This window comes from Ammospiza caudacuta, chromosome 1 (genome assembly GCF_027887145.1).
Source record: "Ammospiza caudacuta isolate bAmmCau1 chromosome 1, bAmmCau1.pri, whole genome shotgun sequence".
NCBI lineage: Eukaryota > Metazoa > Chordata > Aves > Passeriformes > Passerellidae > Ammospiza > Ammospiza caudacuta.
In genome coordinates, this window is record NC_080593.1 from 98449873 (window position 1) to 98474839 (window position 24967).

At 36.6% G+C, this 24967-nt stretch overlaps 1 protein-coding gene across 1 annotated transcript in view; it reads left to right on the forward strand.

Annotated features, from left to right (window-relative positions):
- The first annotated feature begins 10260 nt into the window (after positions 1 to 10260).
- RTTN (rotatin) overlaps positions 10261 to 24967 on the forward strand; it is a 79940-nt gene continuing 65233 nt past the window's right edge. The window contains 10 exon segments of the mRNA XM_058804595.1: positions 10261 to 10291; positions 10881 to 11068; positions 12274 to 12469; positions 14142 to 14228; positions 15386 to 15464; positions 16671 to 16785; positions 17315 to 17465; positions 18373 to 18538; positions 21061 to 21242; positions 24126 to 24241. Of these exon segments, the coding sequence (XP_058660578.1) occupies positions 10261 to 10291; positions 10881 to 11068; positions 12274 to 12469; positions 14142 to 14228; positions 15386 to 15464; positions 16671 to 16785; positions 17315 to 17465; positions 18373 to 18538; positions 21061 to 21242; positions 24126 to 24241 (1311 nt within the window).

A 24967-nucleotide genomic window follows, 5' to 3' on the forward strand; every position in this document is an offset into this window, starting at 1 on the left:
TTTGGGGCTAGATTGCAGTTTTGACCTCATGCTAGCAGTGAGGAAGATGAGCTGTTTGCTAATAGCAGTTCCCAGCGCTGCTCCCTGTTGTGCTGGGAGTGCACACACGGCAGCTGCTGCTGCCCTCACCAGAGCCGTGCACTCCCTCTCCCACACCAGCCCGTCTCTGCTGACATCTGGGTACAAACAGCATCATTGCTTGAAACCTGTCACGGCTGCTGCCTGCCATTAATCAAGTTTCTGGCATCACTTTTGTCAGGTCCTGATGAAACAGATGAAGTTCTGAACAGAGCAAAATAAGGAAACAGAAGAATATGCTACCCTTCTTCATTCCTCTGCATACGTTTTTGAAGAAATGCTAGCCAACAGCTTGTCATTTCACTGAGACATAGCTGTGCAGTGATACAGCTTTCAGATGGTTAAATGGGTGGCTTGCAGCTAAAAGAGAATTCTAGGAAGAACAATCTGAGACCAAACCTCTCTCTTTGAAGCATCACCACCTAAAAGATGTTTAATCCATAAATAGCGAGGTGATATGAACCTACAGCCATCCTTCTACTAAACTGAGAGCCAGGAATAGACTCCTGACTTGTGAGAATTGCAAGATTGAGATCTAAGAAAGTGATTTGTGGCTCATATTGGACAAACAATCATCTGGTCCTAGAGAATCTACACTCTGCTTTCTCAAAGGGTCACACAGCTCAAATGGATTCTTAGTGAAATTAGTTATTTTGTAATTGTAGAGCTAATTAATTTGTAAAGAGAGACCTGTTGGCACTGGAAGCAGTATTCACATTCATCAGATACAGCCTTCTTATTAAAAGAGCTGTTGAACTGCTTAAGGCTGGCTGACCCTCTCTACACCTGTCTAATCCAGGTGTCTTCCAGTGTCTGTGGAGAATATTTGCCTAATGGAAACGAGATAATTTCAAGGCATATTTTTGTGACAAATGTCTCAGAGATAAGTATACATCTGCTTCCTTCTGGTGATGCCTTAGGTTTTAGCTTTTATATTTTTCAGATTCTGTACTGCTTTAGTGTGTGGTTCTGAGCTTTATACTAAGGGATGGTAAGCTCTCTTCACAGAGTAGGTAGACAAAACAATTCCTTCTCTAGCTTGGGACCAAGGACAACCAACCCAAATTTCAGGCCCAAGAGCATAAACAACATGAACTGAAGGGAGAAAAACAAGAAGGATGGGACTTCATAAGCTAAAGCTATAATTGGACAATTAACACCCATATGCTAAAGGACCAGAACTTATAAAAGTCTGACTGGTTGTGACTGGTTTTGTGACGATTGTAGCTGTGACGATTTTGGTTCGTCTTGGTTGTAGCCCTGGCTGGGCTCTTGTACTGCCCAGGGTGTATCCACTGAGGCCTTTTAATAAACACCTACTTTATTCTTTAACTCCATCTAGCCTCTGTTCTAGATCAGCCTTCACAAGGCATCACAGGCAGTGAACAAAGCAATTGGCAGATACTGGGACACTCTCTCCTCTGCTCCTGACAACAGCAATGGGAAGGTATACATAGCCTGGTGGCCTTTTTGCTGCATCCTAAATCCAATAGACAGGAATTAAATGCCTAAAAAGATGCAAGCAAGAAAAAGAAAAATAAACAAATCATAAAGCAAATGCAAACTAAAAAACAATGAGACAAAAAACCTTCCAAAATATCATCATATAAGGAAATGCAGATTTCTGTTCCATAAAGTGAAGACGAGAAACACTGTCTAAGAAAAACAGTGCTGGCTCTCCCAGTGGCCACCATTACATTATTCATTAAAATGTCAGTGTATTCTTCCTCACTAAATATAGGGGTTTGGAACATTTAAATACTATCTGTAAACAGAATTACTTTTCTATGAAAAAATTAAAATTAAAACATCATATAGTTTTATCACTGTTTCATCCAAATATGCATATTTTACATGAAATTTGCTACAAGTTATAGACAAATGTGTGAACTAAGATGGTGAAGAACTCAGTACTGAATAAAAATATTTTTAGCCCAGCATGTGTCATATATCTCATATCTTTAGGATACTATTAATAAAATGTTCCTATATGAAACAAAAAAAGGCATTGGCAAAGATCAAAAAAAACCATAATTGTTTGTCATTTACACTTTGAAAACCAATTCATTGATAATAGCAGAAAGCTTTCCACATTTTCCTGCTCATGAATACTTCAGATTATTAACATCTCTTAAAAGTGCCTATATTTGTAAAGAAATCCTTGGACAATGCATGCCAACAAACAATTGATGCCTTTAGGCAGCCCTGGAAAAATTAGAGTTAAAAGAAGGTGTAAATCAGAGACAGGTGAAGACAGGCTTAGTGGAAATATTTTCCTTGTATTACTTATACAGACATGTATACATAAATAATAATAAAATTTAAATAAATATATATATAAGCCTATAGTGCTGATGAAACACAGCTGCTAGGTTAGTTTTGCCTTTTTAAGCAGCATTGATAACAAAGCTTCAGTGTTCTAACATATGACCTCTTCTCCACTGAGTGCAAATGAAGTTTCTGTGGTTTACATTTACCATGTTAACCTGGTGAAATTATGATCAGAAAAAAAAATGTAGTAAAAATGACAGGTTGGCAGCCCTGCTGGGTGTCATTCTATCAATGTCTCGTTTATTCTTCCAGGCTGCACATGGTAGTACAGTGACAGAGTGCATTCAGCTACCTGTAAATGAGCCCATTTCCCCTCTGCTCCCTGTCATTCATTGCCTACTGCCACTGAAGCCTGCAGAGACTTCATCTTGCTAATCATAAGCTCTGTGGTTAATTCTGGAGGCAGAATACAGTCCATCTACCTCACTGCTTGGCAGCTATTCTGGCTTAGCTGTGTGACATTAGCTAAAACTTATTTTTGTCAGTTCACTAAGAAAATATCACTAGGTGAAGGCATGCATATGGTTACATTTTCAAATTGACTTCTGAAAAACATTCTCAGGATATTTGGAAAAATGCCTGTTTCAAAGACAGAACTGAAGATTAGTACAGAAAATAGGTTTTCTGCATACACTATACAAGTGCTACAGGTGAACTTGAGTGTGATGGCTTTGAAAAAATGCTTGCAGGGTCCAAAAAATTCTAAGTGTTGCCACTCAAAACACACCAGCAGACAGTCTTCAATTTTTAGCAATTCAAAGGCAGATATGAGGCTGAATAGGAAAACATGTAGGGAATAAAACTGAATGACAATTATATAAAACAAGTTATATCAATTTACAGATGAAATTATCAGCAACAAATATCTTTAAGATCTGTAGTCATTAAAAAATGTACATATTTTCCCAAGACTCTTTAGTTATCTTAACAAGCTCTGAAAGCTTGCCAAAAAATTGAGAAGTCTCACATTGTTCATGATACTGTCCAAGAACATTCAGGCAATTACAGCTCTTGCAGATGTCATGATGTCAGATTTGTAGGCAATGACAAGCCATGTGATTTTCTGCTGCCTTCACAAACACCAACTGATCAATGTGCAGTATTAATCTCCAAAAGTTTCTGTGCCTATATAAAAGCATGCAGTAACAAATGAAACTGCAACAGCAATACTTAGAGTCTGTCAAAAAATGGTATTGTATATACCTAGAGTTCAAGATCCAGTTTCAAAGCCTAGAAAAATCACATGAGAAATGTAGAAATCAAATCTGTGTTAGGGAAAATATTTATAAGTCTATAAAAAGTTATTAAAAATAAGTCTAAATCTGCAATCTGTGCATATACCACTTCAAAACTGTGTTTAAGATAGAAATACAAATATTTTTATAATTTTTATGATCTTGATTACAGAAATTTTTCCCAGTATATTTCTTTTGAATTGATCATAAGATAGAGAGCATCTAGCGCCATTGTCAAATATTTCAACGGATGACTATTGTGTTTTCAACAGTTTTTCAAAAGCTAGAGAAGTTGAGAACGTAAAGTATATAATTCCAACTGCATCTTCAGTCACATCACTGCTGTTTGAGTATTTCTTTTGAGAAATTGTGCCTTACTCAAGCCAGGACACAATTTACACTACAATAGTTGCTTCAGTAATTTTCTCCCTCCTGTCATTTCTGCCTGATGTGAATTCACAGTGTTCAAAGCACGCAAGCCCCATGCATGAAGAGAAGGCCACCTCTCTCTGTGTGATGAGAACCATAATTTTGAGAAATATGGTAGATTCTTGAAAAGACAAGAATCTTGGTTGGAAACAGAATCTCATTTCCTCTTTCTTTGGCACCCTTTTTGGTTATTTATTAGGTCTAAAGGAAGAATAACATTAGAAAAAAGCACTAAATGTGAGGCAGTAAGCACTGCACTCTTTTTCTTCTAAAGTAAAATACACAGAATAATGGCCAAGCTTGTGAAAGTGACTAGGTGGCTGTGATGTGTAGGGTAATGACATGAGTTTGCAAAACCCACTTTCTGAAGTAAATAAAGAGTATTACTTATCTTGTGGATACTATTATTGCTAATTAACAGTGATAACATTCAAAACTATATTGAGCTTTATTAATGTCACCCAAAGTTTTTGCAAGTCCATAAATTAATGATACAAAATGACTACTCCATAAGCATTTTAAGAAATTATTTCCTGTTTTGACTGAGTCTTAGAATTTAATTACAGTTACATCAGAATAAAAACAAAATGTCATGATGTGGGCTAAAATGTGAATGTCTTCCAGATCCAAAACCTTATTACTTAAATGTTTTTTTCCTTTGCAATGATGTACAGCATTAGTATTAGTAGAAAAGAGTAACCTCTATGAAAACATTAGTTCTCCAGAATATACTGTTTCCCAGAACAGTAGAGCATCTTCAGATGTTTAATATTATCCAAGCAATAAACTACAAAAGCAGGTCCCTTTAGAATAAACTGTCTTTATGAAGTAAGCGCAGTAAACCATGTGGTAAATTATATAAAACTAGTAAAGTACCTTGATACAAACTAAAATGCTAGATATTTTAATAACATCAAAGATTTTATCAGTGGTTTATTAATTTTAAATGACATAACCATAAACTTGTTCATAAAAAGGAAAATATATGTGGCAATTATGTGCCCTGAGCCAAAACTCCTGTGCAATGCACTGTGCCCTCAAGTGAAGCAAAGCAGTTATGTGCATTAGGCATTGCATTGCCAGCTCCTTCTGTGAAGTGGATGCAGATTCAATTCATGGTCATTTAATCCAGCCTTTTCATTTTGGGAAAAAAAAACCAAACAAACAAACCAAACCAAACCAAACCAAACCAAAAAAAAAAAAAAACCCAAAAAACCCAAAAAACCAAAATAAAAAACCCCCAAGACATGCCAATGTTCAGTTTAATTTGGCTTTATATTTCAGAGGGAAGAAGATTCTTACTACCTGTGAAAAGGTAATTAAAAATCAGATGAGGGTAAGAAATGCCTTTCCAGGGGCACTGATATTGTTGCCCCCATGTGACGACCACAGCCACTGCTGGGGTAGAGCTGCTTTTCCCTGTCTGAGCGCCCTGTCCTGCCCAGAGACCACAGCCCCTGCCTCGGTGGGTCAGTGGGAACATCCCTGCCTGTGCTTCCCATGTCTATGGGCCTATTCTCCATTAATTTGCCTAACCTGTTGGTTTTGGCTTTCCTGGTATGGTCGGCACCGATAACCTCCTCTGCCAACAAATTCTGCAAGTTCATCACCTGTAAAAATGTGTTTTTATAGGTTTTAAGCAAACACCATGGAAGAAAGATTTTCGTTTTGCAGTTTATGGTAGACATTTATATTGATATTGACTGACTCACCAAATACAATAATCTGTATGAAAATTAATTATATAACTAGTATTTAGATGCAACTGTTTTTTCTGCACCAGTCTATGAGTCAATTGCATATCTGCATATGCAATTTAGCACAGAAGATAGATCCAGTTAAAGGGAATATTAAACAGGAAAACAGAGAAATTAGCCTCACTAGGGAAGAAAATATAAACACTAAATTAATAATATCATAAATGAGCTTCCAAATTTGCATCTGCTCTGCTGCAATTACAAACATTTGTAACACGTATTTCAGTTTGCTGTTTTGTACCTGATGAAGAAGCAGTAAAATTCAGGAATTTACATCAAAGTATCTGTTGAGATCGTGTCACAAGCTTTAAGATAATGCAATAATTGCATGCTATTTCAAAAGAAAAAAAAAGGGTTATACATGTGTCTTCACTGGCATTAAAAGAGAACCTTTACAAAACTGCTATCATCCTACTGATTTAGAATACTAATTTCAGGAACTTGGTAGTCAGTTAAAGCAATGAACACACAGCTACTTGTTTACGTCCAGGTTGTCTTTACTGTGCATGTGCAATAGTTCCACTACTGCATATATATGTAACTAATAGTTGGAGTTTTGTTTGTGGGTTTTTGTTGTTGTTTTGTTTTTTTGTTTGCTTTTTAAAATTTCAGATGTATTTTTTTTATATTTACTCATCAGTAAATATATACAATATATACATTGTTTTACCGATAGTAGCAAGTGAACAGAAAAGGATGAGAAAGCTTGGGGTGAGAGCAAGCAAGGTGGGCCTTCAGGGCAAGAAATTATAATTTTAAATGGACTGAAACAAATTGAGAGGCAGATTGAGAAAAGATTAACATACAAAGATAATTTTCTTATGTGGGGAAGATCTCATCTCAACTCTCTTGTCCATTTCTACCCCCTCCAATTCCCAATACTTTGATCTCTTTGCTTTCTCTCCTTCCTTTTGGCAACCTTCTTTCAGCTGGCACGTGACAAGATTCATTTTAACTATAGCAGTCAGTGGTGTTGTGGTGTTTGGGCATCATAGTCCCTATTTGGTGTTCCTATCAGAGAGGTACTGGGAATTTACAGGGTTTTTTGCATCTGACATGCCCTGATGTTTCTTTGTCCGATTGCTGCTCCAGATAGGTGAAAAGCTAGACAGCAGGAAATTCCCAGGGAATTGGAAGTTGCAACAGTTAAGCTCAGAAGCACAATAAAGATATTATCACTAATGGTATCAAGTCCCTGTCAGATAGAGCCTTTGATATGTTGATCTTCAGAGAACTTGTGGAATGTAAAAGGACAGAAGTCAGAGCAGTAAAGAAGAAAAAATATGTTATGAATAGACAGCTTTGAAAAAAGGATGCAGAGATGAGAAGACTTCATCCTGTAATGAATGAGTCACAGAAATAATAAATAAAAAGAAGACTGAAAACTTCTTAAAAAAAACTCAGAAAAAGTTTTTTCAAGCTCCTCTCTCTGTATGACATTTGAAATAAGGGAAATTTAAAATTCCAGCGCATCTTATATTGAAAGTGCTAAGAGATGGTTTTTGTAAAAGAACCTCTACAAAACTGTGAGAATTACATTTGTGCACCTGCAGTTACGTGCTAAAATGTCACACACATATATGCACATCAATATCCACGGCGTGTCCACCTTTCATCAATTTATTGGGATGGAACCCATCGGACACAGAGAATATAAAAATAAAAAAAAAATTTGAATTATAGAAACCAAGCTTGTCAGTAGGCAGCTCTTTAAAGTTCATCTTATGCAGAGTGCAGTAAGGAAAGAACAAGGGACAATGTAAATGAGACCAGTGATTAATTTTCCCACTGGTGGAACTCCTACACATTTTAACTGCAGATCAGTAAGAATACACTTGGAAGAAAAGATACCCATGTTAAATAATGCCAATGGAGAGGAAAAAGTCCAACTGGCTTCAGAAGCAGTTATGGGAATATACAAGCTAAAGGGAACAAGCAGGTAACAGGGAAAGCAGAGCTGCTAGCATTAGTCTAAAACAGGAGATGCAGACAGAGGGATTCAGTGCTCCCAGTAATGAGAGACCAATCTTCCTCTATTTATGTTCTTATAATGCCAGCAATAATTACTGAGCCCATCCTCCACTTCTTTTCATTTTTAATAGCCAGTAAACTTTTTTTGTCTCTGTGTGTGATTTAGTTACTATTTTATGGGGATATTCACTTTTCCCTTAATATATCACCCTTCTATTTATAAAAATTAAAATATTTAAATTGAATATCAGTCTTGAGCCATGATAGCATAAAATGTATTGCCCCAACTGATACAGCAGGCCCCTGTATCAGTTTTGGGTAAACAATCATCTCTTTTCTGGTCTAAAACAAGAACAGCAAAACTGAAGCTGCTTTTCAAGGTTAGGAATATTTCTTAAAGATTAACCTAATTAGGCCATCATTTAAGAAAAACTGACCAAAATGGCTACAATTACAGTGCAGGAGTATACTGGCAATGGAGAGTGTATGTGTCTCCTCTATATAATGTTTTGTAGCCACAAACACCAACATTGAAGACAGTGTAAGAAAGCTTTTGTTCAATGTAGATTGACCATATTTAAGAGGTAAGAAGGACCCAGATTGAACACTCCCATAGAGGTGAACTATGTAGCTCTTCCTCCTGAAGAAATGTTTTTATTTTGGGAAATGCCTGCTCCCTTAATTCCTTCTTCTTGCTGCAGAAATGAGATACTAATTCATTTTATTATTATCACAAGTATTACATGGGGTCACATAAACTTCCCACCAGTCCTATTTGAGGAAATGTGAGTAGCCCAGTGTGCATCTGGTTAGAGCTCTTCATATTTCATTGAACAAGTGTATCGTGCACAGCTAAAAGGAATTTTTACTTAGTAAGTGATGCTTCTCATGTAATTGCTCTTGATAGATCCATGCAAGCTCAGCCTCCTGTGCTAAACAAACCCCTGTTGCAGCAATCACAGTGCATTTATAATTAGCTTAATAAAGTCCCTTTGTTATATTGTTCTGCAGATAGAAATACTGTCCTGCAAAATGACAGGCAGTTTTGAGTTGCAATTAAGAATTTAGCAAAATCTTGATAGAGCAGATGGAGGACATTAATATGAGTTTACTGTGAAAGAGCAGCACAGGGATGGTGACCACATGGAGAAACAATTAGCCATAAACTCAGAGGGCAGTGACATATATCCTTTGGAAAGCATTTGCATGTGCTGCACTGCACCTTTACATTTTTGTTGGGTGCTGATAAAAATGTAGTTTATTGTGCAATACGTGGCACAACTCCCCCCGCTCTCATGACTATTATAAGGCCATCTTCTTTTGTGAACCTGCAGTTATGTACAAAAAAATTCACAAGCATATACACACAATGTCTATCATTTGTCCAGCTATCATCAATTTATTTTTTTCAACTATGATGACAAACACAAATTTTCAAAAATAAGATCAGCCCTCACATCAGATGAGCAACAATGTACATCCATCTTTAGTATGTGCTTAAGAAATTCCTTTGTGAAATAGCCTCGCATTATAGACAAAGCAATGTAGTCCTAGAGTCTAAGTTACATAAAATAGAGAACCCAAACCCTCTAATGATTAACCTCCCACTTCACCCTCTCATCACTTTGCTTTACACTAGTCAGCAAGAGCTATTTCCAGAGTGTCGGCAGACACATCAAAGTGGCATCAGCAAACACTCCATTATCACTCTAAATGTAAATTGTAAAACAGAACAATGGTTTGGGTTGGAAGGAACCTTAAATACCATCTAGTTCCAACCCCACTGCCATGGGCAGGGCACCTTCTACCAGAACAGGTTCCTCAAAGCCCCATCCAGCCTGAACCTGAACACTTCCAGGGATGGGACATCCAGACATCCACATAATCTCTGGACAACCTGTTCAGTGTCTCATCACCCTCACAGTAAAGAACTCCCTCCTAACATTTAACCTAAACCCACCATCTTTCAGTTAGAACTCATTCTCCCTTGCCCGGTCACTACACGCGCTTGCACAAAGTCCCTCGCTATCTTTCTAGCAGTATCCTTCCGTACTGGGATGAATAAATCACTCCCTGGCGTAGCTCAAGGCTAAGTCCCCTCATCCTGTCATTGGTTAGTTGCCGGAGAGGAGAGGCGGGTCCCACCCGGCTACTCCCCCCGCAGGGAGGCGCAGACACTGGGAGCTTCTGTTCTCTCTGCCGGCCCCCGCCGCCAACCCGCCCCGCAGGCCCGGCGCCCGCGGCGCGGCGGGAGGCGCGGGGCCTCATGGGAACTGTAGTTCTCTGTGCTCCCGCCGGCGGGCCGCGGGGCGATGAGAGTTCCCGGCGTGCTTCGCGCGCAGCGCCGGGCGGCGGGCCCGGGGCGGAAGCGGGCGGACTACATTTCCCGAGGTGCTCGTCGGGCGGCTCCGGCCGGGCGGGCCGGCGCGGCGGTTGAATGCGGCGGGCGGAGCGGCGCGATGGAGCTGGCGGCGCTCGTCAGGAAGCTCGGTAATGATGGCTCCTCTCCCTCCCGGGCCCGCCGCCTGCGGCCCAGCGCCGTTCTGCGGGAGCCCGGCCGCCCCTGCCCGGCCTCCGCCGTCCCTCGCCGCTCGTCTGCCTGCTGCTATTCCACTCCGCTCCCCGCGGCAGGCGCGGAGGGGGCGGCGGCGGCGGCAGCGCTGCCCTGGGGGGACACTCTTCCATAAGGAACTGCCGAAGGCTTCCCCTTCAAACACGGTGCCTTTCCATTCAGGGGGCTTGGGTGGCTTTTTGTTCGGTTGGTGACTTTGAGGCAGCTTTACCCACCACATACTCTGGTAGAAGTTCCGCTACCAGGTTAAATCCATAGAGGCGCATTTGGCACCGGATTGTATCAGTATATCTTATAATGTCTCACTGCTTTATAACCATGCAAACACTTGATGAGGTTGTCGCTGGTGACTGCTAATCGTATTTGTATTCCTGGTAGGCATGATACTGGCAGCTTGTGAGCGGGCTGTTTTTCACTGCCTCTCTGGCAGCGTTCTGTTTCTCCAAATAAGAAAAAAGTTATGTCAAATAATTTTATGGGTTTCTTAATCACTTTTTTTTGGGGCAGGTCATGAACTGACAGAGATAAGAGAGCGATCTTTGAAGGCTATTCTGTTTAAACTTGACCACAACTTGATTTCCTATGCTGATCTGGTCCACGAGAAAGCGCTTTTTCGTAACCTTTTGGAGTGGTTCAATTTCCCAGTCGTACCAATAAAAGAGGAAGTGTTAAATTTTGTGAACAGTTTGATCAAGGTATGACATACTAACATTCATTTATTTTTAAACTGTATGTTTTTAGAATACTGAAGCTAAATAAAGCTGGATATTACTTGACTTTGTATCTCCATGTGACGAGTTTTTCAGAGTGTTTTACAAAGACAGGAATAACGCAGCCACTGTGTGTAGACCAAAATGATAACAATTTCAGTGACTTCAAATGGGTGAGAGAGCTGAGAAAAATAATTTTCTCTGGGTTTCTGCTTCAATTTCTCAGCTTCTTCAGTTTCTTATCTAGTGCTTCATTTTTAACTTGGAGCATGATTTGCAGCTAAGCATTTGCATTGTTCCTGGAAAGTAAGGATTTGAACATTGTTGAAACTAATTTGAGAAAATGTTACAGAAACTTTAGATCGCTCCAATTTTTACATGCTTGTGTTTTAATCACTAAACTGGAACTATGCAGAGTTAAAAAACCACCTGTCCTTGATACTGACAGACAGATGTCAGGGTTTAACCCCAGCCAGCAGCCAAGCCCCATACAACTGCTTGCTCACACCCCACCACTGGCACTAGGTGGGGAGAGAAGGGGATGGGTAAAAGGGAGAGCACTCATGGATTGAGACAAAGGCAGTTTCATAGGAAAAGCAGAAGCTGCACGCACAAGCAAAGCAAAGCAAGGGATTCATTCACCACCTCCCATGGGCAGGCAGGTGTTCAGCCATCTCCAGGGGAGCACAGCACCCTCACACGGAATAGTGACTTGAGAAGACAAATACCATCACTCCAAATGTCCCCCCTTCATTTCACCCTCTTTGTAAACTGAGTGTGCTGTTGGAACTAGATGATCTTTAAGGTCCCTTCCAACCCAGGCCTTTTTGTGATTCTATTGTATGGAATATCCCTCTGGTCCTGGCTGTGTCTCCTTCCAAACTCCCCTGTACTCCCAGATCCCTTGTCAGGACAGCAAGAAAGCCTTTGGTTCTGTGTAAGCCCTGCTTAGCAGTAATAAAAATATCTCTTTATTATCAACCCTGTGTTCAGCACAAGTCCAAAACACATCCCTGTGCCAGCCACTGAGAAGAAAATTATCTCTACCTCAGCACATTGGTCTAAATGAATAAAGGCAAAATCTAACATAAGGATTTAAATTATTTTCTATCTTCCCCCTACTGCTCTCCATTTTCTGCCCCCATCCAGACTCTTCAAACTAACTTTGTCAGTTATTTGTCTTAATGTAGCATCCAGCTGCTGCCCAGAAAATGGTTGGAATTGGTGCAGTGGAATTCTTCTCTCAGCTTCGCTCCGATGTGGATCCAAATTTGCAGGCCGTAATTGATGGGATTGTGGACAGACTGTTCTTTCTTTCTTCTGAACTCCCTTCTGGTTCTTCAGTACGTTATCAAGCTCAGTCTCAGCCTTCAGTAGATCAACCAGGTAAATTACCTCTTTTGAACTGTAATTTATTTTATATTAAAGTAAAGCAAATGAAAAGACTGTGAGAAGCTGATGTTTTCAGGCATAGAAGGCGAACTACTCCTGAGAGATCAGTGAAGTGTGTGCTAATCAGATTCTGCCAGAGACAGAATGTGACCTTAGCTAAATTACCTGGTGGCATTCCTGTAATGGAATTCCATATCCATTTCCTCAGTGTAAAATATCTGTTTTCTATAATGTACAAAGAGCATGACACAACTTCCAAGGAGAGCTTTATGGCAGCAAGTCTGTAGCAACTTCAAATAAATCTGTAATTTAGCCAGTAAGCTTTGCTGCTGTTCTTTGTATAGTGGGCTCTAGCTTGGAAAGCAATTTAAGTCCTATGAGAAAAAAAAAAGAAAAAGTAAAAAACAATAGTTGATCCTAATAGAATGATTTTTTGCAACTACAGTAGCTGTATGCTCTATGTACTTGGTATTGGATAAGCATTTGTCATAGAAGAATACATAAACTTTCTTTAAAATGTCACATTATGTGTGAAGTGCTATTCCTTGCATCTGTTACCTAGCTCATTATCTGTCTGTTACAATGATTTACATTTCCTCCTAGATGTAGTCTAACCCATTTGGTTCTCCTCTTCTGCCTTAAAAATTTTGGAACAGAGTTTGAGGGAGAAAATTACATATCATATTATATTACCTCCTGCTTATTGTGGGAAAGACAGTGCTGTTACAGTGTGTGTAGCACTAATGACCACACCCCTGTCCCTCATCTCTGCAGTCACAGAGATAAAAGCAATTTTTTGGTGGTTTCTGCACCTCTCTAATGCTTGGAGATTTAGTTCACTAGACTTATGTGCCTGGTGATTAATTTTTAATATTTTTTCACTCCTATGCCCACACAGGGGCAAATTTTTACTTATTGTTTCTACTCTATGGAGAAGAATAGTCTTCTACATGTACATTCTTAAATTATATCTTTCTGAAACTACTCAGTTGAGTTACTTATACTGTAAATTGTATGCATGTGTGTATGGAATAATCCTTATGCTTTCTAGCAGGAGTGTTGTATTTTTCTTTCTGTTTCAACTTAAGTTACTGGAAAAAATGACTATAAACTAATAACCTGGCATTATCTAGTTTTATCCTTTGAACCAAATATTATGGTCTGGAGAGATTGCTTTTGGTGTTAACATTTCTTGTGTATTTTTTTATACAGTTTGCATATGAATGACATGAGGCAAAATACATTTATACAAGAGGGCAGCTTTCTAGGTGACCTAAGAAGACAGAGTTTGGTAGAAAAAGATTTTAAGTAATTAATTTAAAAAGTTAATTTTATTACTACTGAGGTAGATTAAAGGAAAGCCATTTATTTGGATGTCAGTCCTCCATCAGGCTGTGTAATTGTTTTTGCTATTGTTTGGGTGTGTGCTAGTTAGTATAAAAAAATGGAGAAAAACAAATATGATTTAAAAAAAAAACCCAAACATTGGCACACTCTTTTACTCAATCTTTGTGATCATCTGAGACCATTTTATCCTATTAAGGAAACTGCTTTAAAACTCAAGGGCAAGGGGGAAAAGCCTGAAAATGTATTGAGGAGTTTTTTGTTTGTGTGCATTTTTTAAACTTACTCCTTTTTTTTTTTTTTATTTTAGTTCTGCCTCAAGAGGAATTATTCACTGGATATTTTTGTCAAAGTAGAAGTCATCTGCGACAGTTAGAAATATCTCCCAAAAGAACAATTGGTATGTGTAGTTATAAAAGAATATGTTAATTACAGAAAGAACTTAGAGTTGTAATTTAGATGGAATTCCATTACAGATGTGGATAGCAAAATTGGCTCTTCTTTTTCCATTTGTTACTCTGTGAAATCTTAACACCACAGAAGCTACAATTATAATGCTTATAAAAATGACATTCATCTTAATAGATATTTCCCTTTTCCAGAAAATAGTGTAGCTCTTTGGAATATTTAAAGCACATTAGAAAGTGCTACAATTTTAAAAATTATTTAAATTGCCACAGTTTTCCAGATGATCTGTGTTTCATAATCAGAAGTGGCTTAAAGGATTAAGTACGTTTTATTTCAAAAAAACTTAGTCTGAAATACCTTTCTACTTTTTAGAAAACTGGTTTAGGTGCTAGGGGAGTCTTTGCTTTGTATTTAAATGAAAACCAGTGTTATGCTTTGATTTTTTTTTTTTTGTCAAATGATATGGAGTGTTTCACTGACAACTGCAGATCAATAATATTTTGGCAAGTCTTTGCCCATACCAGTATACTAGTAGCAGCTCACAGGAGAGTTTCTTACTCAAAATACACTATGGTGCTGAGATCTAGATTTTAAAATGTGGCTTTGAAGTTACCGTAGGTAAATCACCAGTTGAGTTTTTAGTAGTGGATCAACTATCTTAGGAATTGCAAAATAATTATTACAAACTTTTAAGTTAGAAATAGCTTTAAAGATATTTTCATTACAAAGTTATTATGTGTCATCATTTTGTAAGAAAAATAATTTCTTCTGCTTGAAGAGTATAATTCACCATGAGGTGAATTTTCCATTTTTAGAGATCATGCTAATGGATAAAATATTCTTTATAGCAGATAAAAAAAGTATGATTTTATTGAAAGCATGATGTGGCAGATTGAGTATTCTTCCACTAATATGTTCATTATTTGGTAAAGCTTTCTTCAATAAACATATTTCATTAGGATTTGGTATAACCTTAGTGATGTTTTGGTATTTCTGAAAAGTCTAAAAGATTTGAGTTTGTGCAAGCCTGTGCTTACTAAAAGATATCTCTATATAAGATAGTATATTGTTTATAGGTCTTTTATTTTGCCTTGAATGTATACAATATAATATTTCTATCAAATATATTTCAAGACATCTGCTCTGTTTTTTTTGCAGTGAAATGTTTGAAATTTTCCACCTTTCCTTGGCTAACTCTGACTTCAACAGATAGACATGTTCTTTCATCAAATGAAAGGTGCAGTAATAGAAACATTACAATTTGCTTGTAGTTTTTCTTTTTCAGGATTAATGGCAATAAGTTTCTGTCCTTCTGCATCATGAGGTTGTTCATGTAAATAGCCCAATAAGCTTATTTTTGATAAATGGTCATAAAATCTAAGCTGAAGCTGGGCAGTAATCACTCTCCATTTTTTGTGTTTAAATCAGTGTCTTTGGGTCTTTTGTTCATGACACTTCAGTCTGTATTTTAAATTTGTTAAGTGGATCAAGGATTTCGTTCAGCTAATAATAGAACAAGCTGAAATAAAATAATTATTTGCTCTACCCCCATGACCAGTTGGTAGGAAAATCCCTACTTTCAGTAGTAGCTTTAGGCCAATAAGTTTAGGTACAGGGCCACATCCAAGCATTGAGTCATTCCAACTGTCTTTCTGCAGTGACTTTTTTTTTTTCTTTAATTTAGAAAAAGTGTTTGAAGTGCCCCAAGGGAGAGTTCTGTAGTTGGGATTCCTTATGAGTTTTCATAGAACTCTGATAGAGTTCTAGCATCGTTTTTTTGTGTGTGTTTGTTTTTTCCTTTTGAAAGATCTCTGAAGCTGGAGAACCTGTTTAATATTTAATTTCCTTTATGCTGGAGTATAGAAGAGGAGCACAGATTTGTAACACTGGACATATTTGATTTTTTACAGTGATTTCAGAAACAGTGGTTTCTGAAACAATTAGAAAACGTGAAATAGACTGTCCTGAAGATTCTTATAATTTACTAATATTCATCTTAGAGGATAGCTAATAAATTTCTCCCTTTTATGGAATTTCCCACTTATGTAATGCAAGTGCTTTGAAGTTATACATGAACCTTAGTAATGAAAGAAACTTTCTTACTGGTATGAGTTATATTATTTGCTATATACCACTGAGATAATCACTAGCTTCACAGGGAATTTCCAGTAGTTCTTATTTTAATTTCAAAGTCAGAATCAATAAAGTTATTTCTCTTCTTGTAACCAAATTTTACTTGTGGGAATTGAGTTTGTTCTTTATTGTATATATAGCTAAGGAATAATTCAACTGAAAAAATGATATGACAATAGAATTGCAGAGATTTTTTTCTTTAGATTCTTCAGTGTTGTGATGATAACTTTCTTGTAAAGACTTGTTCAGACTAATAATTACTGGTTGGTTTTCTTTTCATTTTAATACATATTTAAATATGAACTTGTAGCTCTTTGAGAAGTAACAACCAAAGTTTAATTTGGAGTACATGTGAGCTTCTTCAGGATGTGATTATGCAAGATTTTCCTGCAGAGATCTTCCTTCAAAGGCCAAAGATTGTACAGGCAAGAATTCACATAAAGTTTTTAATGGTATAAGCTGTGCCAAGGATGAATTGATGCAAATGATTCAATTTGCATCAATTTTGTTTTAAACAAAATAGTTAAACAGAAGTACCTTCATGCTAACTCCAGGTGCACAGGAAAGGGACATTGTCTATATATTGCAGTTTTAAAGTTTTTTGCTTCTAACAATGTATATTGTAATCACTAATTAAGTGTTTTCTGAAGGAATACTTTGTTTCTTCTGAATAAGATAATTTGTGTGGCTGTCGTCTGCACACCCTCTAATGGGCTCCCATAATGAAAGTGGTGACTTTATTGGAAATATCGTGTGAAACTTGGTTTCTTCCTTACGCCTGGTAGTCTTGCATTCAGTAATGAAACAGTGGTTGAGCCTATTTATTCTTTGCTGTGATTTTGAATAACACTTGGAAACATTTTCAAACTATATTTAGTGTAAGACTTGCTGGCATGGTTGTTCATGATGATGATTAATGTTCATGTCTTGATGTTGGTGGTTTTGTCTTTGCAGAGCCTTTTGTCTCTTCTAAACTTGGCTTTTGGAGGAGATGGGAGACACCAGTTGGCTTTGCAGGCTGTGTCATGCTTGCAACAGCTCTGCATCTTTTTGAGAACTAGGCTTAACTTCCATAGAGATCCAAGTTTTTCTTCCTCAGAGCAAGGTAGGTATTTGTAAGTATTTGAGATACTGTTGGTTTTACTACAGATAAGATTGTGTAAAAAGACAGAAAAAACCAAAACCAGAACCTTATGGCAAATGTAATCTTGTGAGATTGTTTTGGTGTTCAGTGCTATTAATATTAATTTAAAAACTTGGAGTACTTGCATTGTTTTAAAGTACTTATTCAGTTTTACTTTCCTGTGATTCCCCATTCATCAACTTCTCCCGGTATCCAATTGTTTGTATGTCAGCAGGGGAGGGATTTTTAACTAAAACTAAATTAAATCTGTAAAATAAAAGTGGGCAAAGTTTCAGAAAAGCTTTCAAGTTATTAGTACTTAACAATGTAGTTACTAATTTCATAAGCTCTGTGAATTTTTTTTTTATACTGATGGCTAAAAATACTTTAATCATTGTTTTTAATCTTGCAGTCACGAGGGCTGCTTCACAATGCTCTTAATGCTTAAATGTTGTAGCTTTAATGGTGTAGATTACTTATAATGTTCTTCTTGTTTCTATTCTGTCATCTGAATTGAGTCAAAGCTTTGTTTCTGTAAATTGGTAGTCTGGTTCTCTTCATAAGATTGCCCCTATATTTGGTGTCTTAATAAATGGTACTGGCTGCTAATTCAGTTATAACATCAAGTCCAATAGCCTTACCCAGACACTGTGTTTCTATTCTTCAAATTCAAGATTTATGATTCAGCTGGAATCTTCAATGGTGTTTGCCTTGGAATTTGGTTTTCAAACTCTGCTACTTGCCAGTGATCAGTTGTTCTAGGTCATCAGTATTTACGTGATGTTTTTTTCCATATCCTGCCTTAGTTACTTTGACTGTTTACTACCTAGTATCTTTCAGAATTAATGGATACTTCTGAGGGAAAATATGTTCTTTGTGTTACATAAAGGCACAGCTTCCCAGAATTCATCTATATCTTACTGTCAAGAAGCAAGGGGTGCTCCTGGCTCTCAGAATCCCTCACCTGGAAGCAGCAGTCCTCGGCCCTCTGTGATTGGACGGACAGTTCAGCGTCCCAGAGGAGATGGCCAAGATTGGGATGCAGTGTCTTCTAGGTGAATGAAACAGGAAATAACTTACACTTCAGTTAAAAACATTTTAATGGAGGATTATATTATCAGCTCCTTGTCAGTATGTGAATTGATGCAATGGTTTTGGTAACTTGTGAAGATTCAAACCGTGTTTATGAATTAAACTTTTCTTGAAGTGGTGTTCAGAATGCATAAAAACATTGTCATGTTTTGTACCCAACCACCATTTTAAACAAAGTCTCTTCCTATCAACTGTTATGGCTTGTGCATGTATTTGTAAGACACAGAAGAGCATATATTCAGTCTATTGCTGGAGAGTCAGGGATTTTTCTTTTTTTCAGCAGATGACCTCATAAGTTCTTTTAAGTGGAATGGCCATCCTGTAGGTAACAGTATATAGTATTGTCAAAAATGCTATGCTGTATAAAGATTTCTATTGAAGTCTTTAAAATTTGTTGTTAAATGTGACAACAAATTTCAATTCTATAATATTTGTGTAAATATTTGACTCTTATAAGAAATTATTTATAATTTGTATACCCTCAAAATGTAGAAGTTTTTGTGTGTTTTGTTGCTTGTGTTTGCCCAACTTAAATCCTTAAAGCTGCTGTTCAAGTACCAATGTCTTCTAGTATGTGGGATTTTGAAAGTCCTTGTAAATCTGTGTGCTTGTTGGTAGTTCATTTGAGTCTCTATGATGTATGTATGGGCTTAGTGATTGAATACCTCCTAGGTATTCAAATAGGCTGTGGTGAGAATAGCTCAATTGTAAATACATCTTGACAGTCATATTAAAAAGTTACTTTTATTGAAGTCTAATATATTGATTTTTATCAGGTAACTAATATGGCACTGCCAATGCATTCCAGGCTTTATGCCTTCTAGGCCCTGGCCATTTTCTGAAGCTGGACAGTTAACAGTTTAATAGCAGCTGGTGTATATTGTGTAAGAGAGTGATGGCCTGGCTGTCAGTCTAGAAATGAAAGCTGCATAAGAGTAAGTTCAGGCAGTGATGAGACTTCTAGAAGCCAGGAAGTGCTAGCTAATAGAGTCATTTTAGGAGCTGTTTATGACTGCACACCTTTATCTTCTTGCATCCTGAGTGCTGCAGTAGACCTGCTCACTGCCCACGAATCTCATTTCTTACAAAACTATAATTTAGCCCAGAGGTAGCATAAAGAACAGCATGATGTTGAATTAAAGATATGATAGAGAGAAGTGACAGTAGTGTTGTTTGGACATTTCTGATTTTGATAAGGAAGAGCTGCTTTTAGTGAATCTTGTCTTTTCTTATATTATTGTTATGTAAATTTGTTTATTGCTATTTATTTGTATATTGTTATTCTATATGTAACTCTTCTTTTCCTTCTTCTTTAATCTTGAGACTCTTCAATCTATCTGTTTGTCTGTTTCAAATTCTGCCTGGAAACTTAACCTTTCCTCTTCTGAATTGTTTTTGTGATTGATACCTCTCCTTCCTTTTCCTCCGGTAAGTTCAGCCAAACCCAAACTACGTATTGGTGAACTCTTCTGTTTTGACTGTAGCTTTTCTGTTGACTTCTTAATCAGTCAGGATTTAACTTCTTATACATTTTTATATCTTTTACATTTCATTAGACAATAGAATGTAACGCAGTCATACTACAGTTTCTTCAGCTTGTTTAAAAATAAAAAAGGGAACCAGCCAAACCCAGTTATTAGTCATACAGGTTTTTAAAGGATATCAAGATTGCTAAACATTGTTTGGGATAAGAAAACTTTAAAAATATGTTCTGATTTTTATTAATTATAATGCTGATAGTGGAATTGGATTATTTTTAAAAATTAATACAGTTATGAACTATATACTGTTCATAATATATGAACCATATATACTACATTTAATTATACATTCATATACCATACAAATATTTCATAATTTAAAAAATGTCTATAATTTAATAGCATTCCATATACTTTGTAGTATATACTTGATTACATTTAAGGCTTTTTTGGACAAGGAAATACTTCCTGTTTTACAGTAGATGCGGTAGTCCAAAGGAGTAAACAGAGCTCATACTTCTTAATTTTCTTTCTAAGGATTCTTGTGGCTGGCTATATAGAATGGTTTTAATATAGTAAGTATAATTCAGGCTGAAATTTGATTTAGTAGCTTGTATTGCTTCAAGCAACTGATAGATTTTGTTCAAAAAAAAAAAAAAAGAAAAAATAATTTCAAATCAACTGATATTTCTCATGTGATACTGTGTTCGTTGCATGTGTATTTCTTCCAGTACACAGTGCTAAGTGATTTTGAAGATGATTGCCAAAACATTTGGCATTCACTTGTGATGCTACCTGTTCTGACATTTAAAAAAACCAATGAAATGAAATCTCCCTCTTCTTGCAACACTGGTAGATAGCAGAGAAAGTTTGGGATGGGAGAAAGGATATGCTTAAGGCAGGAGTCATGAAAACACTAAATGCTGGTTGTAACAGCTGTACATATGTGTTTTCTCTTTGCAAGAGTTAATTATGTTACTTTTTTTAAAAATTTCTGTTTTAAGTGGAAACAGTACTCAAGCAAATGCAAACTCCAGAGTCTCTCTGCATTCCCCATTTGACGTAGGACATACTGACTTACCAGATATTGAAAATGAGGACACTTTGGAATTACAGATGAAGCAGCTTAGCCTTCCTCAGTTCTGTGTCTCCGTCTTGGAAAATGCAATACCTCTTCTAAGAACAGGTAAGAAAGTTTTGAGTTAAGTGTTTAACTTGCATATCTTTCCCATCCTTAATACAAGATACTCTTGAGAAGTTGGTCAATGAGGTGACTACCTCAAATAAATAAGGCACAGGTGATTACTGGTGTGCTGTGGCTGGTTGCAACACATCTTTTCTGGATATCTGTTCAGGTCACAAAGCTTGAATCTTCTGATTGATTTCCAGAATTGCTGCAGAAGTTTTAAGTGTTTTTTACTGACAGTGGCAGGAAGTCAGTGTTTGGTGGAAAAATAGTGTGTCAGGATAAAATGTCATTCAGGAAGATGGAAAAATAACCACTTTTAACCAGAGGCGTTCTCCAAAGGATCTGTTTAAGCATAGAGTTTTCCTCCTGTTCAAGAACTAATAAACAAAAATTCTGGTGAAAGGCTTGTTTTTATTCTTACAAATGCAGTAACGAGTGGTTTAAGGAACATAAGTAATGATAGTCTAATTGCAAATTTTATTTTATAGAGGTTCTAAATTGCAAAGCCCTTTTGGAGGACAATCTTTTTGCTCCAAGGTTGTCTAAAATGGTATTTAGCTGTAAAATGTAATGTAATTCAATATAGGTACTGTTAAATGTGGTCAGGGTTTCAAATATAGGAGCTGGAAATGTGCATCTCTCTATGGCTAGAGTTCTAAAAGCTAGAGGCTTCAACTTATAAAAATTCTATGAAATGTGTATGAAAATTATTTAATTATTTTTATTTTGTTATAAACCAACTAAAATGAATTAAAGTTTTGTTTTCCCCTTTCATAATAATGGTGTTTAAATATTAATTAGTCACAAGCACATTCATGACTTCTAGCATCTTTTATTTATAATGTAAAACTGCAGAAAATGTATTTTCTATCTTTTCCATTTCTGGTGCCTGTCACTTCAAATCTGCAGAGTTAAAAGACAGTTTTTCTACATTTCAAGGTTCTTTCTTTCAATCTTAAAATAGAATTAAAATAGTTTTACTTTCTGGAAAGGTGGACTTTGTTTATCTTCCCCTTTGGTTTTTTACACTTCTTAAACTCTCCTTGGTGATATTTCTTCATTCTTCCACTATGCTGTAATGAGACACAGATTGTAGAGAAGCTAATATTTTTATCCTGTTCCTGTTGATCTGAAAGCCTGTGATCTGGAGGCACACTGTGAGACAGTGTGATATTGTGAGACAGTAACACACAGTTTCTCATGTGGTTATATTTTTCAGTTGTTATCTTCAGTGAAATCAACAGGCGTTTTTATGAACGTTATTATCAACTTCTATGGTATAGTGTAGATTTTAATCTAGATGTTTCAATTACTGGGTAAAGGGAAAACCAGTAAGCTTATTGTAAAATTTGCTGCCTTTTATTTTGAAAAATTATGTGTATTTTAGTTAAGCTTAAATTCTGTTCCTTGTGGAGATGTTCATTGAAATTTTTCTTCCTTTGTGCTGATCTGCCTTGTAAGCAAAGTCAGAAATCAGTTGTGGTGTTGGGCTTGTTTTGCTTTTGTGGGGGTCATTTTGGGGTTTTTTGTGGGATTTTTGGTTAAAATGGAGAGATGTATTAAGTTAAATTGGCCTAAAACCAATGGAAAACAGAACTTCTGTGAGAAAAGTAAAACCAAGCTTTCAAAAAGACTGTGCCTTTTTCTGTCATTTCTCACCCAAAGCTGGTCACTGAAGATACAAATTGCAGAAGCTGTGGTCATTATCGCTACACATCTAGTCACATACAGAGATAATTTTTTTTTTCTCAAATATATCAACAAGATTTCTGCAGTGTGTAAAATTTACAAGAGATAGAAAAATCCACAAAGAAATCAATGCTAAATTATAACAAACAACTAGAACTTTATCTTTTTTAAACAGATTTTGTTTTGAGCATTTTGAAGGATGCAGAATTTTTATCTTAGTTAAAAGATACATTGAAAATTCAATGCTGTTGTGTGAAATCCATCTATGATTTTAAATAGAAACATACCATCAACAAGTAACTAAGCCAACAGTTGCACTACATTGATTACTGAAGGGAAACTGTCACCGTATGGTTCCTTAAGATGTCAGACAGTTTTGGCATCTTCACTTGTGTAAGGTTGAAAATATTTGGTCTGGCTCCAGATATTCTGCCTTGTTCTTCATAAAATCTTCTAGCTCCTGTTTTCTCATTATCTGGGTACATTAGGAGGAGGTTTATATTAGCAGTAAATGTAGGCTGTAGATTTCTAAGCTCAGGCCAAGCTTCTTTGTGGCCACATATTCAAGTTTAAGATTGTACAAAGGATAAAAGTTACTAATGGACCAGATTAGCCTTGTTATTAAGAGACACTCAGAAGAAGAAATGAAAATTAATAAATACCAGCCTACAAGCAAAGGGGAAACTGTTACAGAGAATTGTGCAAGTAGCTCAAGTGGGTCTTCATCTCTCTGTTTTTTAAAAGATCTCAAACAAAATAATCTGTGAAGAAAGTCACTCCTATACCAAAAATGCAGGTCAATGGCAATAGGTAATATATACAGAAGATTTGTAACACTGCTGTCTGGATGGGGGAAATTAGTGACTTTATTATGAACTTTAAAAAAGTTCAGTAATCAGATTGACAGCTGTAGTAAAGTTCACGATTGTTTTCTTAAATAATTTTGCAATGGGTTTTAAGGAAATTCATAGTTTTTTCTAAGTATACAATTGTTTTAATCTAGCCAATTTGTGACTTTGGCTAGTTGTTTTCTTCTCTGATTCAGAGCTATTAGTTGTTGAGGATAGTTAGCATTAGTTATGTAGAAGCATATAGGAAAATTAAAATACCAGAATTGTTTACAGTGGTGTCTTCTGAATATCAAAACATTATATTTCGTCTATATTTGAATTTATCCTCTCATTTGTGTAGGCAGTAGGAGAGTGACAATGGAAGTTCTTGAATTGCTTGTTGATGACATGTCCCTTATTGGTGATGCTATTTCTGAAAATGTTTGGGAAGATGACAGCCTTTTTGCATTGGAATTGGTAAGATTCTTCAGGTTTTGATCAGCCATATTTGTCTCCTTTGAGAAGCTTCTGACACCTTCTGCAGCAATTCATGTAGCTAAGCTTCTGTTGAGCTGTGCATTTGAAAATTTTAAGTAGTTTTTTACTAGTTCTATCGATGACACTTTTTAAAATGTAAGTTCTTTTACCAGACAATACTTGGAGTTTCACCTCAAGACAGTAAGCAGCCAATGAGAGAAACACATGTAGGGGAAGGGAAACTGAGGGAAAAGCACTGACTACAAATGTTGGACACCGATTTGATGTACATAACAACTTCCCTTTCTTTACTTATTATAAACTATCTGTTTAAAATTAGGGAGATAACTGATCAAGACTGGAATTCTAAGATACGTGCTATCCATTTCCTATACATTTCCCTGCACAAATTTTAGATATCTTAAAAATGTTGCTTAGCTGGGAAAGAAGGGAGAGGCCTTTTTGGCCCAGCAGAGATTCAAAGCATTAAGGTGCTGTTAACTAAATATTTTAAGTTGCTGAGCACAGTTGAGAGTTGTTACATGAATTATAAAATTAGTGAAAACAGATAAAATGATTATGACTTGCTCTTTTGAAGAGCAAGTGAAAGCTGAAGCATAAGCTGGCATGGCTCAGGCATGTAACAAACATACCAGAGCTGCAGACTGAAACTTGTCTGAAGACTTGAATTAAATGTGCTCTTAAATGCACTTGACTTATTAGAAT